The 18,291-nt window shown below is 38.0% G+C and overlaps 1 protein-coding gene across 9 annotated transcripts; it reads left to right on the top strand.

Moving 5' to 3' along the window:
* Nucleotides 1-9: 9 nt before the first annotated feature.
* LOC113677604 (histamine H2 receptor) lies at nt 10-18,277 on the top strand. 9 transcript variants are annotated; one of them, XM_089196445.1, is made up of 7 exons: nt 2,770-2,918; nt 4,074-4,129; nt 8,599-8,733; nt 12,303-12,371; nt 14,007-14,464; nt 15,001-15,212; nt 16,157-18,277. In XM_089196445.1, exons 5-7 carry the CDS (start codon nt 14,032-14,034, stop codon nt 17,078-17,080), a joined length of 1,569 nt encoding a protein of 522 aa, XP_089052571.1. In that variant the 5' UTR covers nt 2,770-2,918; nt 4,074-4,129; nt 8,599-8,733; nt 12,303-12,371; nt 14,007-14,031; the 3' UTR covers nt 17,081-18,277. The 9 variants fall into 9 exon arrangements, with proteins under 9 accessions (XP_089052574.1, XP_089052573.1, XP_027050241.2 ...); XM_089196447.1 differs by lacking the exons at nt 2,770-2,918; nt 8,599-8,733 and adding an exon at nt 32-168; XM_027194437.2 differs by lacking the exon at nt 8,599-8,733.
* The last annotated feature ends 14 nt before the right edge of the window (nt 18,278-18,291 follow it).

Below are 18,291 nucleotides of genomic sequence, written 5' to 3'. Positions count from 1 at the left end.
TCTATTACTAAACCACTTTTATTTGTTTTGCGGTGAACGGGAAACTACCAAAGGTTTGTAAATCGGAAAATATAAGCTTGGCACGCGATTTGAATTGTAGATTCCACTACCTGACTGGATTTACCGGAACGACGAAAGGGACAACTTGACTACCATGGAATACACGTGGTAGGTATTACTCCTTTCTTAATGTTCACAATTTTTTTTTCATCTGCATTAGTAGCATTGTGCTAGTCGACCACTTTAATTAAAAACTGTGATTAACACTGAACTATGAATAGGTCTTCAAGGAGGACTTGAAGAACTGAAGTAATTTTGATTGTGCTCTGGCACTGCCTTGAAACGGATCTAAACAGAGTGTACCTATTCATTACAGATTATCATACCCAAAACAGGATAAGCTTTGTTAGTTTTTGTTACTTCAGTTTTGAGGGCTGTTCAGGTTTTAAGATTGTTTTCAGCTTATGAAAAAAATAACTTTTTAATCGTTTGGATATTCAACGACCTTTTTGTCCATTAATTGGAAATAAACCTCTACTAACGGACAATCCAGCTTACATCTTACGAAAGTTACCAAAAAATGGCTAACAATTTGTTATCCTGGAGAAAACCCCACAATAATTTATAAAATTTAAACGTCAGTTCAGAAAACATGAAAAGTAGGGGTACAGAATTTCTAGAGTTGACTCATCAACAATTGATAAATCAGCGAAGCTATCTCCATTTGAATAGTGTTTGTAAGAACACAACATTTTTGACCGTTTATTTCACCGGTTACATCAACAAGTTGAAAAAACAATTCACGACTGAGATCAGACATTTTGAGTAAATGTTGGGTAAAGAGTTTTGGTTTTTGCAAATTGAATGGGAAATTATGAATTACAATTGGCAAGAACATCAAAAATTTATCAGTCTTCGTGCTTGTCTTTATTTTAACTCTAGCGTAACCCATCGCCTACGTGCAAAGAGCTTTTTATCGTGCAATGTGGGTTCATGCCCAGCCGGGCTTCTGTTCGAGGTCGTTCTCCAAACCTTTGGTCAGGATGCTCGTCATCTTGCTCAAGGGTGCAAATCTCGGAATTTGTTCTAAGAGTGCGCAAAACGAAACTTTTAAGCTGTCTTAAGTACGGTTGCAAACGAAAAGGTGTCATAGACGCTAACTTTATTTTTCGGAGTGAGTCGAAGAGAGCTTGCTGTTAGCAGGCGAAATGTAGGTGACACTTTTCAGACGACGGTCGCTCCTTCTTGTCTTCCATTTGAAAAGACCGCGCGTAAGGGATCAATCCATGATGATGCCAAGCCCAGACCTTCGATATGGGTACGATCGACATAACAACCGAACTCAACCACAGAATTCTTAGAAAAAAACACGAATTAAACTCAAATCTCGTGTACCAGATAGGAAGATAACGTTTATTTGCACATTTAGGATTATAGTTAGCAATCAGGGGCTACTAAACATTCAAGTATGGTTCTTAAATAAAAAATTCTCCTCGCTAATCAAACTTGGGCTGCCTTTTCTCTCGGGAATTCCCCACACTCGACCAAAACATGTCACTTTATCGGACCTTATCACTGTGTTACGAAATTTTATCTGTTCATCGTTCCTGACAAGAAATGAGTAAACAAGATGGCAACTTACTGTTGAAGCCCATAGCAAATTCAAACCGGCAAGCAAGAGATTGTAAGCAATTTATAATCTGCTATGCTGTCAAGAGTAGGATAAAAACTAACAAAATTTTTTGACCTTTTATTTTTTCCATCGTCACTCTATGAAGGAAAACCTGTCCCAATTTTGATGCCAGTCTAACCAGTTCCAAACCTTTGTTTGGCCATCTTAGGCTGTTCAACGCGAAATAAAATTCTTTATGTCCACTCCTTCCCCCACCTAATTTTTCCTCTTTGGTCAACGCCACTCTTGTATTGAAGCGCTGCGCTGCTGTATAGTATCACTGGACGTGGACCCCTTTAGAGGTTCTTAAGGATGTCACGCATGGGTTGAAGCATTGCGTGACATCCTGATGGGGCTGTTAATCCTCATTGCACCGTAATGTTTAGAAGGAGCTGGCTTCAAAGTAAGTGCCATCCGTTAGAGGCCGTGTATGGGTTTTCGCTCTCTCTGAAAAAATATTTTCTAAGTGCGCAATTCACCTGCTGGGCTCTTAGGGGAGAAATAAAGGAGAAATATGGCCCTTAGAGTAAGAAGAGGTGTAACTATATCAACAAATGTGCTCAGTTGGTTTTAATTAGGTGTGAGAACAAACTAAAATGGTCTCGGATTTCTCTCCTATCAAACGCAGTACCCTGTCAAAATCGGATCATTTAACTCTACACTGATCTCTTTGGCTTTGTGCTTATACACTTTTAATTGTGACTATTTTTTGCGTGTGAGAATCGAAAATTTGATGCAGCAAGGTGGGTAGATATTTGTTATGTGTCTCGATTGTCTCAGTTAGTAGTTAGAGCGGCTTTATCAAAGGTCTTGCGACAAATAAAAGACGAAAATTAAACATAATTTCGCCCTCAGACATCCATTTGCTTACTCCTTGAAAACTGCGAAGCTTTCCTATGGACAAAAACATTCGAAGACGCCGTTGTTCTTAGTGCTGGGTTTAAAGTAGTCTTTGCATGCAAGGAAATCTGTAAGTTTACTTTCTGTCGTTTTGCCGGAGTGAGGGTGTAATGTTGATAGTGGATTGTCTTGGGTTTTGTTTTCTCTGTACACAGGCCTGTCAAATTCGCAGATAAATTAGCATACGATTGAGTCAAGACATTCTTTTACAACATCCACTGGGTTGTTTAGCAAACGCTCAATCCAATTGTCTGATAACATTTCGGAAATTTAGAAGCCAAAATATCGTGTTTCTCTCTTTTTATGCTGTGTACCAGTCGTAAGCAGTTCATAACACCATTCTGTGGTAAGTTTTGGACGGTTCGGTTAATTTTTGGTGTTAAAAGACTCTAGCATGACTTGCTTGGCTTGTGTTTGCAAACATCGAGAGCCCGAATTAATACTCGATGTAACTGGGTAGTAACTTTGTTTAAGACGAGTTCTGCAAAAGCTTAGGGTAATCTTTTAAAAATATATAACAATGAATGACTTCATGTGCAGATGTCATCGATTTTTTACCATTACATTCTGATCAATCGATTTGGTTATCGAATACAGTAAGTGCGCGCTTAAGAAAACAAGGGAATTCCGGCTGTTCTATCGCGACACCGTTCGTGACTTGATTTTGTCGTAGAGTACTTCGAAAGTTGCATTGAGGCCTGAAGGGAAATCGAGAAGCATCTGACAACCTCATTAACACTTTCAACATTTTTCGTGGGCCTCCACATCACTATCCAAGCCGAACTGTTTATTTTTCCAGCGCAATTGGCGTGTTAAATTTCGTCTCTGTTGTCTCACAGAAAAAAACATCAAATCTGATCTTGTTAGAATAATTTCCTGGTCGTTAGAAATGTTTATTTTTTCCTTATTAACTGGATTGCTCTCTACCTATTATTCTTTTTTTCCAAACAAGAACAAATTTTTTTTGCTTCATGTCATAGGTTGGCAAAAAAATGCCTGCAATGAAATAAGATTATTTGTCTTAGAATTGGTAACTTGAGTCTCATTTTGTCACCAACTTATCGAAAGTTGAACTAGATATAATGCAACGGATTTTTTTATATCACCCTGAGGACTGAGATCTTTTTCTCAGGACCCTAAAATCCCTTAGAAACCTAATATTTACGATTACTCGCTTCCCTACAAACTTCTTGAAAGGAATATGATTGATTTAGTTAAAAAATACTTCTCCAAATAAAAAACTGAACTGTTACAAGAAAAGAGAGCTTAAAAATGCAGGGATCGCAGCGTAGTTTTCACTTTTAATGGTGAACGTGATATTATGCTAGACAATTGTTCACGCACCTAGAAATTCACTATATTTTTGTGAGTAAATAAGGAAAATCTTTTTGGCACAATATAGCGTAACATCTTCACGAGATAGGCATTTGCAGTTATTTCGGGGAAATCTTAATTCTTTGTGAACCAAACAGGTTTTAAAACGCGTCTTATCATGTTTCAGATTATCCGTTAAATACAGTGGATCATGAATCTTAAGTCAACAATGGATTGAGCGAGGTAAGTCAAAATAATTAAATGTTTATCGAAATAATGCGCAATTTTACCTGGTAAATTAATCTTTGAAGCGAAAGTATACCATGTGTGTTTGATTCAAAGCGAAAAACAGCCTGATCCAGAATTTAAACCATTGGGCATTCAGAGTTCCGAAAAATATATTTGTGCGCATTGTGAGATTCAATTGTACCAAGAGGACCCCATTTTGAGAAAACAGTAGATTAAGTTCAAGTCTTCCCTCCACGACACCAAATAAGAAAGTTTCATTTTGATTCATGAAACCTTTATGCGAACCGTGTAAAGGTTTGCCGGTTTCCGTTTGCGAACAAGAATTTTACTTTATAAAACGTTTTCTCTTATAGTTCTACCCAAAACAGTCAAATTCATAAGGTTGCTGATTAATCACTTTGCTCGATTTCATGTTTTATCGTAAATTCCTATTGCGCTATTTAATAGACTTTATAGCAAGCCTGAATACGTGGACACTATCAGGAACCCTGCGAGTTGTCTACTCAGTAAAATTTCGACCGTTTTCTACGCTACACAACGTCTATGAACCGCATAGTGAGCGGTTGATTATTCCGAGTATGACAGATATACAGACTAGCGCTACTCAAGTTGTTACTGGTGTTACTTGTTCAATACGTCCGAAGGCTTAGCGTAATCAATGAAGAAAATGCCTTTGAATTCACAAACAGATATTTTTCGAAAAAATCGCTTTTTTCTCAGACCATTTCTGGAGGTGTTTCTCGTGTTTTTCAAGCTACATGACTTGTTATTGATTTTATTCTTGGTTGCCTTGACAAAAGATTCCTGCAAAATTTGTTTGACATCGAAAAGTTAAAGCTGCTGAAAGGTGTTCTTTTCGCCAGCTTCTCGTTTGCGTCTAAGCGTCTCAGCGTGTTCCGGGATCACGTGTACTCCCAAAGATCTTGATTCCTCTTCGAGTTTTGAAGAGATGTCTCAGTTGCCAAGTAAAGCGCTTGACTGGTTTCACGCTCCTTAACTGCGTCTATTTCTATACCAATCAGACAAGCTTTACATCACCTAGATGTGTATAGTCACTATATGATTAAAACTGTTTTAAACAGATTATCTAAGATTAAAATTGTTAGGAAGTAATTGATGACGCAATCGATTATACGCAATGTTAGCCAGTCGTCTTTTGTGGACAAGGGAGTCATCTTCAAAGAAATGTCGCAAGACTTTTATTTGATAATGCTTCGTTTTCATAAACCAAACGTCACTGTTTTGAAGGGCGTGAAAAAAGTGTTGAATAGATGGCTGATTTAGCCCCCACAAAAACTGACAGGTGTAAGCAAAGATTAAAAAATCTTTTCATTCAAAATGAAAATGTAGACATCGTTAAGGTAAATATACATGACATTTGTTAGTTTACAAACCAAGAACTGCCGTTTTGATCAAAATTCAGGGGCGAAACTTACAGTTTAGGCCTTAGAGTCCAGACTTTTCAATGGAGTTGGCGTTTTCGGTCATAGACTTAATATTGAAATCGAGAAAATTCTTCATTTACACCATCTTGTGAATTGTGTATCTTGCTATCGAGTCATTCTGATGTTACACAATTCTGTCTGATTGACAACGCTTTCATGCTATTAACGTTTATCTGTACCTGATTAATTGCTCTGCTACGAGGAGTCGCAAAGGTGGTCGTGAAAGCTTGGAGCTCTGAACTTGTTTAGGAAAACGAAAACCTGAAGTACCCACCATGAATAGGAGAAATCTGTGCTCTAGGACTTGTCCATGGACAAGGGCTAGAAGACAATAAATTCTCTCACTTAACAAACCAGTCTTTTAGAGTCTCAGACTTACTTGGGGTTATTAACGTAATAGTTAAATACTACTTTTATCACATTTGAACTTCAAGCTTAAAGTTTTGTGCGTAGTTAGCCATCGACCCAAGGATAGCGTCAGGGAACCTGATATTATTTTAGAAGATCAGGGCCGAGACGCCAATGTGACAAAAAAAGTCTAAGTGCACATTGACGATCAGAGTAAATAGCCGACCCCCAGGGAGAGACTGGAATCAGTGGTTGAATTCGAGAGTCAAGCTAAACAAAACCTGAAATTTAAATAAGACATAACCAAGGTCAGTGAGAAATACTTGTCTCCTGACCACAAATCGAATGTAATCACGCATTTAAAGGTGTAGCAAAACTTGGCAGTTATTAACGCCAGTTTTAAGTTAACCCCTTTCACCCAAACATCAGTATGCATGTTTTCCTCTTTTTTCTCTGCACCTTTCCGGTGGCTGATGTCGGGGTGAAAAGGGTTAAATTAAAACTAGCGTTAATAACTGCCAAGTTTTGCTGCAACTTTAAATGCGTGATTACATTCGATTCGTGGTCAAGAGAAAAGTATTTCTCACTTACAAAGGAGACTTTGACAAAAATCGAGAGCTTCTTTAGTTAGGGATCACGTCCTTCATTCTCCTGACCTTAACGTTTGATTCAGAGGTGATACTGGTAGGGAGAAATTAGATTGAAGTCACACTTAATAGAGGGTTAAACAATGGCGGCCGAGTGGTCTACAGAACTGCTCTATATTTTTGAGACGACTTTCTTTTTTCGATGAAAATACGATAGGAAAACAATCGTCCGATAGTGTCCAGTTTCTCTAGCCATATGACCTGCTAAGAATAGGGAGCCGGACTCCCTCTGAAAAATGACTCGGATGTACGTTGCAAATTTAGAAATTACTCAGCTAATTTACCATGACTATATTGACAAATCGAGGCAAAAATTTTGATAAGGACCTTTTGCAAACCACGAAGTCGACGGCGATGAGGAATTGGCGAAAGAAAAGATTCCACCATCAGAACAATAGCTCTACACGTGCGTTTTAAAGCTCTGTTCATTTCCTTGACGTCTTCAGTAGAACAACAACGTAACAACCATTTTTATTTCCGGGCCTGCGGCTGGGAACCTCGACGGCGAATTTTATCTGTTTGAAACCCGACACTGCCCACATATGTCATGCTGAAGTTGAGGTAGGACGGGTAAATACATCCAGCCAATCATAAAATTCTTATAAATTTTTTTTTTTTGTTAAACAAAGCGTTCCTTGGCGTAGGGCCTAATTACTGGGATACCTGTGGTAGCCCAGTCATAAAATGCCTTTGTTGTTTAAGATCTATATCGTAAAATAGGTAGTGGTTTGTCATTGTGGTAAATAACACTTTCAAAAGTGAAGTCGTCTCAAAGTATTATTGTGTGTCTCACAATGTGGTCACTTCGAATATAGGTCGCGATGTTTCGACTGCAAACTGCTAGTCTTCCTCAGGCGATGAGGTCGATTGAGTATGCGTTAATTATTGTGACGAGTACTCAATCACTTACTCGTGCTGCGCAAAATTAAGCGGCGATTTTACGGCGTTATTGTTTTGCATAGACCAGGAAATTAACAAATTCACCGACACTGAGGTGATTGGTCGTTTTAGTCATAAACTAAAACAGTGAGATAATGTAACAAAAAAGATGATTCAACTCATTTATTCCCTATCGATTGCAGTATAATTCGGCGCAGATCCCGCGCGAGTTGCTAGGAGGTGAATAGCTAAGGATGGTCGGACTGTGAGTAGTTAATCAGAGCGCGCCTTCAACGCAATCAGAAGCTTACGACCTTTGACACTATCCACTGTTTTAGTGTATACTAAAGCCAGATAGAGCAAACTGGAGCTTCTTGGGAAAAGATTGCGAGAACCTTTTTTCATAGCAAAGGGATACATTTAACGCGAAACCTGATCTTGAAAGCCACTCATGTACCTTTTCGATATCGACCAAGATGACACTTTGATAACAAAACGTAAGCTATTTTTTTTTTTGCCTTCACCAAACGCAACAAACAGCGGAGCTCAAAGTTAAAGGTTGAAAGGTTACAACTACTTTGACCTTTCCGACGTATGTTCGTGTCTATGCTTAATTTGAAGCTATAAGATATTCCTGGAATAGAATTTAATAGTTGTTGACTGTTCAAAATACGAAAGCAATATATTACTTTCACTATTTGCACTGTGTTGTGTCAAAAAAATTAAATTATGTGTTTCAAAAGAATAAAATTATGGGAAAGCACTTCTTAAAATACTTTCACCCCACTCTGTCTTTTTCTCTGTACGTTTTATTAGGTTTAGTTGCGATTACGCTCGATGGATGGATTCAAAATTTGGAAAGTTCTGAAATAGGCAAAAACCAGCGGAGACACACCAAACACTGTATTTGTGTTTCTGATTGCGTCGGCAAACAGAACTACTAACGAAAATTAAACACTGCGCGGCAGCTGTTTAGGAAATGAAAAAGATTTTGTAATCCGCAAATATAAACACGCATAAAAATATTAAAATTATCTCTCTTATTGCATAGATTGAGTGGGTTAGTTTATTACTTTCATTGAGCTGTCAATATCCGCAGGGAGTTCGAGTGATTTTGATATTGTTTTTTCCTGATTCCGTGCAGAAGTTTGAGATGAAGATCTGAGCGTAAGCTATTGATAACCGTGTTCCGGTTTGGTATACTTTATGTAGTACAGTCTCTGTACATAAATTCAACAAAGAAATTCTGTTCAGGGGCAAAGCTGTACTATCCCACAAGGTACGTTACAAACAACACTTCTGTTTTACTTTTCAATCAATATCATGCTGAGCATTTTAAACTCAGAAATATTCATTCCGCGAAGTAACAAAAGAAGAAAAGAAGATGAGTCAGTTTTGCTTCTATTATTAGTTTTATTCGGAACGATTTTTAGTTGGCCTGAAAAATAACACGGGTCATTCCGATTTCATCTCGACACAAACTTAGACACGTTCCTTTCACGTACTGAAGAACATCAATACCCGAAACAATTAAATGTGATCAATCTGCGAGTTACTCGTAACAAAAAAGTAACGATATTGGTCTTTGTATCCTTTAAAAGTATCCCTTTCTAACTTTCAACTAATAATTTCTGCTGCGACCGCAGAATCACAATACAGCGTATTTTTTTTTCTTCAGGATACCATTTCAGACGTCACGGTTCTTATTTGATTTCAGCAAGCTTACTGACATAAATTCAACCACATAGCTAAAGCTTATAACATATTGTTACAAAACAAAAACTCTGATGATCACAGTGCGACCTAATTCTCTTTTGCTGATTTTTTTTATATATAGATGTCAACTTTCCTTCCTATCTTTGTGTTATTACAACTTCTCTACCAAAGCTTTTAATGCTGTTTTCTGTTCTTTTTTTCCATTCCAAAATATACATGCAAGCGCAGTTTTGTCCGACTATGTCACTTTGATAGAATGTGATAAAATCTATTTTTAGTCTAGTTCAGTAAAAGTCAAGCAATTAAAGGCCCCATACACTTTTTCCTAAGATGATAGATTTACGTCTCTTTTTAGCAATTTCGAATTTGTGGTTGTTTGTGGTCAGCAGTACAAGGCCAAAATTGAAAACCTTTTACGTAAAAAAGCAGCCCTCAAAAGAATTAGACAATATGCAGGTGTTGTTTCATGGTTCATCGCTAGAGCCGACAAGGTACGAGAAGACGTGACTCCTCTCAGCCGTGTAAGTCATGTTGTATTCATCCGTAACTAACAGAGCTTTAGATTTAAGGTTAGCGATATGCCGTAACCACAAAATATGATATAGTGAACAAACAAAATAGACAAGACGACTAATATTCCTGTTTGCTGAGCTTTTTCGTGAGGAAAAATCGTTTTTCTCTCGATCTTTTGATAACCTATTGGATGGTTATTCGGTGTGACCATATTTTTAGCACTGGAAATAATCGTTACTATCCTACAATCATCATGTTAATATTGGTTCTGGAAATATCAATTGTTGAATTCCGACGCAAAACTAGGACGAACAAGGTATTGAAAGAAACGTTTTCATTGATATAAAGAAGCTCTTCGCGCACATATCGAAATTACATACGGCAATCAAAGGACAGTATCATACAAAAGCATGTTGAGAACTTCAAAGTAAAAACAGGTTACTGAAAGTGAAGAGACTTACAAACTAAAAGTTTTGCGAAGGAATTGAGCTTGTGCTGTAAATCACACAGCTGTTTGGAATAAATGTAAAAATAATTGAATTTACAGTGAAAGAGGTAAATTCTTCAGCTTTTCGTCTGGATTCAGGAAAAGTTCAGAAATGAAATATTCTAAGCCAGAGGTAATTTTCCGTTCGCGTTTTCAGCCAGCGTCTTTTCCTAAATGCCAGGCACTTAAATGTAATATCATGTGCTCCATGTAAGACATTGATTTAAGGAAGAAAAAGTTGCCAACTATGTTTGACGTAGGAACAGGCTGAAAATTGATTTAGCCAAAAAGTAAAAGTGATTAATTTCTATCTGCGACTGAGATAACTAAAGTCGAGCATTATCTGCTAGCAGTCTTACAACATGTACAAAGAGTTTCATCTTCGCTCTTTCAAACAAGAGGAAAACTATTGTTAACTATGAAGTAAATGTAAGGGCTTCCATCAAACATCAAGAGTCCACAATTACGCCTTTTAACACGCCACTATCGGGGTTTCAATTACAGCCGGTTATCAGCGGTGTACCGCCGTCTGGGAGACCTCTTACCGCCCGTCTGTGTTTGTTTGTTTGTTTGTTTCGTCTTACGACCCCTTTTCCATTTAACCATCGGCAGACTCTTAAGGAAAAATTATTAAAACACCTGCTCTATGATAAAACTTTGTTTTCTTGATTATGACTGAATCACTGATCAAGGTTTTTTGAGGCAAAAAAAGCAATAGGTGAATTACGGCAGGACGTGGGTTACAAGTTATGGTTCAGTGGATATTCCAGAAAGTTATTCTTTAAAAAGTGTTACCAGCGTCGGATAAGAATTTAAGAATTGTTTTTTGTGTATAAAGATTCGACATAAAATTTACTTTCTTCTAACTCATCATCATTTCTATTTTCATGATGTCATCAATCCATGCTGCTCTTGTCGCTTTTAATCAAACCCGCGCCTGTGACTTAATTTAAGGAAAGTGGGAGTATTTTGATGCATTAAGTCTTGTTCTGTGTAATCTTTCTCATCTTTCTTCTTCTTTAACCATCTTTGCTCTAACTGTTCGCATTTGAAATTTAGCTTTGGGCAAAATGAATGAATCACAGTTTCATGGCAGAGCTCTCCGTCATCAAAACAGAAAGCAAATCAACATAAGTAAAGGGGGGTTGGCGCTACGTCGGTGTGAGGTATTACAACAGAAAGGGTTTCCGGAGCGGACGTTTCAAGCGTTAGTCCTTCGTCAGAGCGAATGACAAAGACCAATTAACATTATCTACTCATTTGAACAAACAAATTTCCAAGTGACAATAGTTATCTTTTTTCCTCCTCAAAACGCTTTTTTATCACAATGGTGGAAAGAGCGTCTTGAAATACACTGTGGATCAGCTAATCACTGTATTTGCGGGAAATTTAAATATTCGGGAAGGTAGAGAGACGAGGAGGCAGAATCTCCCGCACTGTAAACAGCCCTCTGAAATACTGGTGAAATCAGTGTATTTTTGTAATTGCCAAAGTGTTCTTTGACCCACGCTCTTTGTTAAGAAATACCACATCTTTTTTTACTTCAGCCATTAATAGAAATAATTAGCAAAACAAAGTGCACGCCTAAAATCGTTCTTGTGAATCGAGGTAACAAATTTGACGCAATGTTGTGGTTCATCTCTTTTGATGAGCGCTTTGCGTTCGTTGTGAAACAGCAATGGCTTCTTCAATGTGAAATAATTTTGTTGTCGTTAAATTTCGTTTATTCCCTTTCTCCATCCTCGCACCGAGAAAATTGTATCATAATGGACCAAAATGTAAATGTTATTGTTGCTTATTTATTTGCGTGTACTGAGACAGAATGCGCGGGTCCGCAACCTTCGTTTTCGACTGATGCGCTTGACTGAGAACCACGAGACAAAACAAAAGATAATAACAGAAGTAGGAATGCTAAAAGCTATGAAAATTGCAAGCCTTTTCTAGATGAGAGTGGTTTCGCAAAAATTGCGTAATCTGTGGGATGAGGGACGAACATTCGAGGAATATCTTATGGAATTGCCAGGCGCTTACGAAATGAAACGCTTCTTGTGAATGGATTCTTCGCAAAAAAGTCTGAACGAGATCTTAGAACTGATAGAGAAGTAACACATTCAATTTGTTTTGCTTGCCAGGAGCTTGTTTGGAAAGAAATTGCGTCACAGATTTCACTTGCAGACTTCACTTCACGTAAACAAACTGAGGTAAATTTCTTTGAGGGGCATTTGTAACTCGTTAGGATTCAGTTTTTTCCATGACGAACGCTCTTTACAGTCATTTCTTTGAATAATGATTCTCACTCTACTGATAAATTCAAAACAGTAGCACAGTGTAATTGAGCGAACGGACATAAAGATTTCCCGCTGATGCAAAGAGATTGTAGCTACGTAATTTAGATAAAGAAGTAAGTTTCTAAAGAAACATGATTTCAATGCTTCGGATTGCCTAAAACAATTTTTTTCGCTCGAAAAATATGCCCGTCAGCATTACAAAACTCTGCCTGATCACGTTCTCCTTCACTAATAGCTTTTGATCAGAATGGACAATTGCTTGGAGTGTTTTCGATGTCAGTCGTCATATTTGCTAAGGAACATTAGCAAATGAAATTAATTCTATGTTTCTATATTTATTAAGCATCATAGCACCCGGTTAGTTTGAGAGAAGTCTAGCTTAGGTCCATAATGTTAATGGATAGATGTAAATCATTTGTATTGCCTCAGAATCTAACGCCTTAAAACTTTAACGCGTTTGCTGAGATAACCAACATCAAAAGGGTCAAAATAAACAAAAAGGGGACAAGGATGGCGTAAAGAAACACGAGCTGCAAAGGAACAACTTAAAAAATCTTAAGTGGAGCTAAATTTACCAACCGTGAAGCAGCATCCAGGATGAGAGAATTCATGAACTGTTTCAAGTTATGTTCCCGTTTCTTTTCAAAATTTTTTTATTTTCCGGTTTTTCAAACGTTAAGAAAAGGTAACGTAGAATTCCATGAGGGGTATTAAGCCACTAACAGTTCTCGTGGGAGAAAACGTGATTCTGTCCTGTCCATTTTCCGTACCGCGGGCAAGAAGCCATTAGAATTAATACCGACAACGTTTTATGCTCGCACAATACAACAAAAAGTTAAGAAAACATTGGTGTCAATTATTGCTTTAAGATAACTTTTTCATACTTTTAAATATAGACGGGGTTTTTCTTTTTTATGTGAGATTCTTGGACGGAATAACAAAAGCCGTGAAAACTGAACTTTGTGCCTTCGGCAGTTTTAAGTACACGTGAAAGCGCATTGAAGCTAAGCTAGAACATTCGCAAAACAGATTGACTGACAGGTTAATGGTTTGTTTACTTGTTTGTTCGTTTTATCAATCGAGGAGATAAAAATCAGTGCTGGATTTACTCGATCCATTGAACCAGCGAATCAGGGAGTTCACGTTGCCCGGCGGTAGTGGTTGCCCACAAAAAAACCGCCAGCTACGCAAGCTAACCACGCGTCAAACTATTTTTGCTGAGTGAAAACTGTTAACTAAATATAACTGAAAAGACGTGCGTAGATCAAGGATACAACAAGTCACGCTTGTTTCTGATTTAATGTCAAACAGAGAGTTAAAAAGCAGGGTTCCGTGTCAAGTCTTCTTTGGCAACCTGGACTGTCATCGACTGTGATCCATGGAGCGATTAACATGGCGTTAAGTTGTTCACCGACTGAATAACCTCGCAATTAATTGCCCGGGGGTTGATTGACTGACTGATCAATCGGCAGATTGATCGATTGACTGATTCATTCATTCATTAGTCAACCGATCGACTTCACATTTGATACCTTCTTTCTTATTCAGTCTTTAGCTATCAACTTGTCCAGCAATGGCCGAAAATAATACGTCCTGGAACCACACTAACAACACAAATGGCAATGGTCCTGCGCCACCAGGCCCTCCAATGCAAGAGATGACTGCAGAAGATGTTGCCGCTAATGTCTTCTTTTGTATCTTGGCCGTCATGATAGTCTTTGGTAACGCTCTTGTGATTGGTGCATTCCGAGTGAATAGGAGACTGCGCACAACCACTAATCTGCTGTTGATGTCGTTGGCAGTGGCGGACATGCTTATTGGATCAATTTCAGTGCCATTGTGGGTGTACATATCGATAACTTACAGTGTTAGAGGAAATCTTTACAAGTTTTATATGATCTTCGACGCTATTTGTGGGGTGTCGTCGATTCTAAATCTTACAGCCATAAGTTTGGAGAGATCTTATGCCTTGCTAAGTCCAATAAGTCACCGGAACATCAGTAAACGTAAGTACCTTGAGATTACAGTTAGGAACTAACCAAATCCAAACTGAAGCTCTAGAAATGTTGCTGCAAAAGTTTTCATAGGAAGTACAAAAGCTGCACCTAATGCAGTTAGCCTAATTTCAGTTCTGGTAAATGGTTTAGCCTAGCCTTCAAATTTTTCATTCCAAAAAAAAGAAGGCTTAGCACACTTTCATATTCTTTTATTCTGTTTCGGTTACCTCTTCTGAAGTTCAATCGTTCTAAATTAGCAAAACTTTTCTTATTTTTGAGTCAAACAAACGTTCATTGTTTGCGTTAACTTCACTTTCAGAAAATGTTACCATGAAGTGTTACCGCACGCGAATAAACGACACCTCGCATGAACAATAAAAGAGTCTATGTAATCTTGAAAGGAGCGAGTTATATTTAAATAATTTTCTCCAAGTTGTGAGTAAGATTTCTTCAATGTAATCGTTATTTGTTGAAACGGCGCAACTAGAGAACAAATGACGAAAAATCCTGAACCTTCTCTAACCTTTCCGTTCATCTGCTTACAGGTTGGATCTTGGCCATCATCTTTTTTGCCTGGGCTTTAGCGATATTTGCTGGTTTGATGTCAGAAATAAAGGCTTTCAAGAAATTTTTAGGTATCATTGTAACAGCAGTATTCTTTTTTGTACCCCTGGCTATTATTCTGGGAGCCTATGGAACCATCTTTCACATAGCCAGAGCGCATGCCCGTGGAGTTGGGAAAAGCTCTTTTAAAAAGGTAATGGGATTTCTGTATTTTATTATTTTTTTATTAAATCAAAAGCGAAGTTGGCTCTGAGCAGCCATATTCCTTTTTGCAGCTTTGATTGAAAAAACAAAAACTTCGTTTTAGTGCCAAAATGAAAGGGCACGGATTTTATTTTACAGTTTTTAGCGTCAAACCCAAAAATGAACGATATTTTTCGTCGGTTATATGCAATGCCTCAACGTTTAAATTGGGAGAAAAATCTTTTTAAATTTGTAAAGCTTTGTCTATCTTCAAAAAGAAATTGGGTTAAGAAGTGCCTGTGCGTGCTGAATTTCCCACTGCTATTTTTTATTGGTCTTGATTCGTTCTTAATGTTTCACATCACAACTTATTAACAAATACAAAGGGTCGGAGGCTCGTTTTTCTATAGTTTCCTCCCCTTAACAGTATTTGGCCTCTTTTACAGAGTTCAGCTTGGAAAGGTAATTTTTCTCTCTTTAACTCTTAATAGATAGATGTTTTAATTCTTGATAGATAATGAAGAAATAAGTAGTGTGGAACAAATCTTTCAAATGTGCAATTTCGTTTTCCACCACTAAGGGATCGAGTAATTACGTTCAATGGCTGTTACTGCTAAATGATCAAGTCAAATTTGAGAAGAGGTTGCCACTTCCCCCAGCTCAAATAAATCAGGGGAGCACCCTCTCCTGAAGTTTTGGAACGGAGGGGACGAATGTACAAAGGGAGCACAATCGAAACTTGTGTGGGATTATCATTCCTGAAATTAAGGAAGAGAGAGAAAAAAAGACAAAGTATTTCTATTTTTTGATCTGCGAAAATGCAGTCCTATGCAACGATTACTCAGTTGCCAGAAAAATTACTTTAACCTGTTGACCTGATGTTTAACCAAACTGTAGAGTAATCTAGAACTGCAATCTTGGTAGCCAAGTAATTTCATTTTGCCTTATTTTTAGGATCTGCGTATCGCTACAACTGTCGCTGTGGTCATCGGCCTTTTTGTCATTTGCTGGACGCCATTTTTCGCGCTCAGTTTTGCGTATTCAGTTTGTGGCAACATAATGTTCAAAACAGCTGGATGCAAAGGCCTCCTGGTACTACCACAAATTATTCTAAACATCAATAAATGGTTACAATATGGAAATTCCGTTTGTAACCCCATAATCTATGGTCTACGCAATAAAGACTTCCGACGAGCGTTCCGAAAAATTTTACTGAGTCTTTGCTGCAAAAAGGTCCCGATATCAGACTACAGTAAGAGCGCGTATGGACGCACTGTGCGAAGCACCTATCTTCAGCGCGACTCAAGCATTGAAAACTCACGATCTGTCATCGTACCACTGCACACAAACGGCTCGGGAATGTTTGATACAAGAGGAAGCTACCGTAGAGCGATTCAGAGTGGTCGCACTAAACCTATCAAGCTCAAATTCACAAAGAAGACTCTAACGGATGGTTTGTTGTCGTTAAACGTGGATGCATTCCACAGCCTTTCTTCTGGCGACTTAACTTTGTCTGGCACCCTTTTGAGCACTCCATCAAGTTCCCCAGCTGAGCTTTGTAACCCCGCCTTCGAGGAAGATCAGACTGAAAATGGTATCCTTCCGATTGACCAAGCCATGCCACAACGGGGCTTCGATGAAAAGCTGTCAGGATCGAATCATTCTTTAAATAAAAGTGCTCCAAACGGTACCCTGAAGAATAGAAAAACCCGTGTTCATTTTACACCTTCGGACAGTGATGAAAAGGACGAGGTTGAAAACCAAACCGTGTCTACCCTGGCACCTTTTGAAAGACAACGTTCTCTCTCAGAAATATTCGTTCGACCCAATGGTGAAACAGACAGTCTTAAGCGGAAATTACGGTCATCGTTTTCTTAGTAAGGCTATCAGTGTTGGCTTTAAGAAGCATTTGTTTTAGCCGGCAAACCAGTTGGCCATGATTCATGCTGGTGATTGGCAACAAATTTAGCGGCAATTACTGTGACTGGCGGCTGGAAGTCTAGTTAACTAAGTCTCGGTTTTTGTTCCAGAATACGTTTACAACTATCATGCGTAATCATGAATTCCCAGATGTATATCTAAAAAGGGCTAAGTCCAGGTTTAGCTGAGGACAGTTTTCTGTATATAATCTTCGTGAAGAGCTCACTCCATCTCACAGGATGCAAAGCTGAGACTGGATAAGAGATTGAGCAACAAAATTTGCAATCCCTGAAGATCACTTAGTCCCCGTTCATTGATGAAGTAAGAGATTCTATTATCACGAACTAAACTTTCCATAAAAATAATAATTTTAAAGAAGCTGTATATAAGAACTGAAAGTTTTGCTTCATGTAGGACTGGACCATGCTCGCTATTATTTTTAGTATTTTTGTTTAAACCCGCCCAGTTCAACCCTTTGTGACTTTGTCTTTCATTAGAGACATAAAGTAAATACACATGTGAAGAATGAGAGCAACTTTCGAACGCTCTCAGCGGTTAGATGTAAATTTTATGATTCTCGACGCGTTTAAGTTTAAGGTTTTATTTGGATGATTTTATTTTGTAGCAAGAGGGCAATAGAACGAATGGATCAGGTAAATGTTGTTATGTGAATATTGATAAGACAGAATTTCTCCTAACAATGTCAGTACAGTATCAAGCAGAAAAGTTATGAGAATAAAGAAAAATATCAATTAGGGGATTATCGGAACCAACATTATAAGAATTGTATGGCAGACAGCGACTGAGAATTTTTAACGAGATCTGGGAGTGAAATTCAAAAATTCCTAATTCACAGAATCAACATCCTAAGAATTGTATGGCAGATAGCGGCTGAGAATTTATAATGAGATCTGGGAGTGAAAAGGTTAAAAACAGTGTTTCTAACACTTAAAAGTAGTTACAGTGTATGAAAGAAAGTAGGCCATTGTACAGGTGCAACTAAAACTTGTAAGTTCCCAATTCTGTAACAAAATTTCACTCAAGAGAGTCCACGATATATCGCCTTATTTTCGAGTCACTTTTCAACTCTACGAGGTTTGCCATTTTACCATTGTGAATTATAGCCTCTTGGAGTAAAAGATCATCACAAAGAAATATTTATATTACCT

The sequence above is a fragment of the Pocillopora damicornis genome, chromosome 2 (assembly GCF_964200805.1).
Source record: "Pocillopora damicornis chromosome 2, jaPocDami1.2, whole genome shotgun sequence".
Lineage (NCBI taxonomy): Eukaryota > Metazoa > Cnidaria > Anthozoa > Scleractinia > Pocilloporidae > Pocillopora > Pocillopora damicornis.
The sequence above is the reverse complement of the archived record's forward strand: the minus strand, read 5'-3'. Positions and strand labels throughout refer to the sequence as shown.

Coding starts and splice junctions, on each gene's coding strand:
- LOC113677604 (XM_089196450.1), top strand. CDS start 11,796: ATGTTGTGGTTCATCTCTTTTGATGAGCGCTTTGCGTTCGTTGTGAAA. Junction 11,949..12,302: donor GTATCATAATGGACCAAAAT/GTAAATGTTATT, acceptor TTTGCTTGCCAG/GAGCTTGTTTGGAAAGAAAT. Junction 14,465..15,000: donor TCACCGGAACATCAGTAAAC/GTAAGTACCTTG, acceptor ATCTGCTTACAG/GTTGGATCTTGGCCATCATC.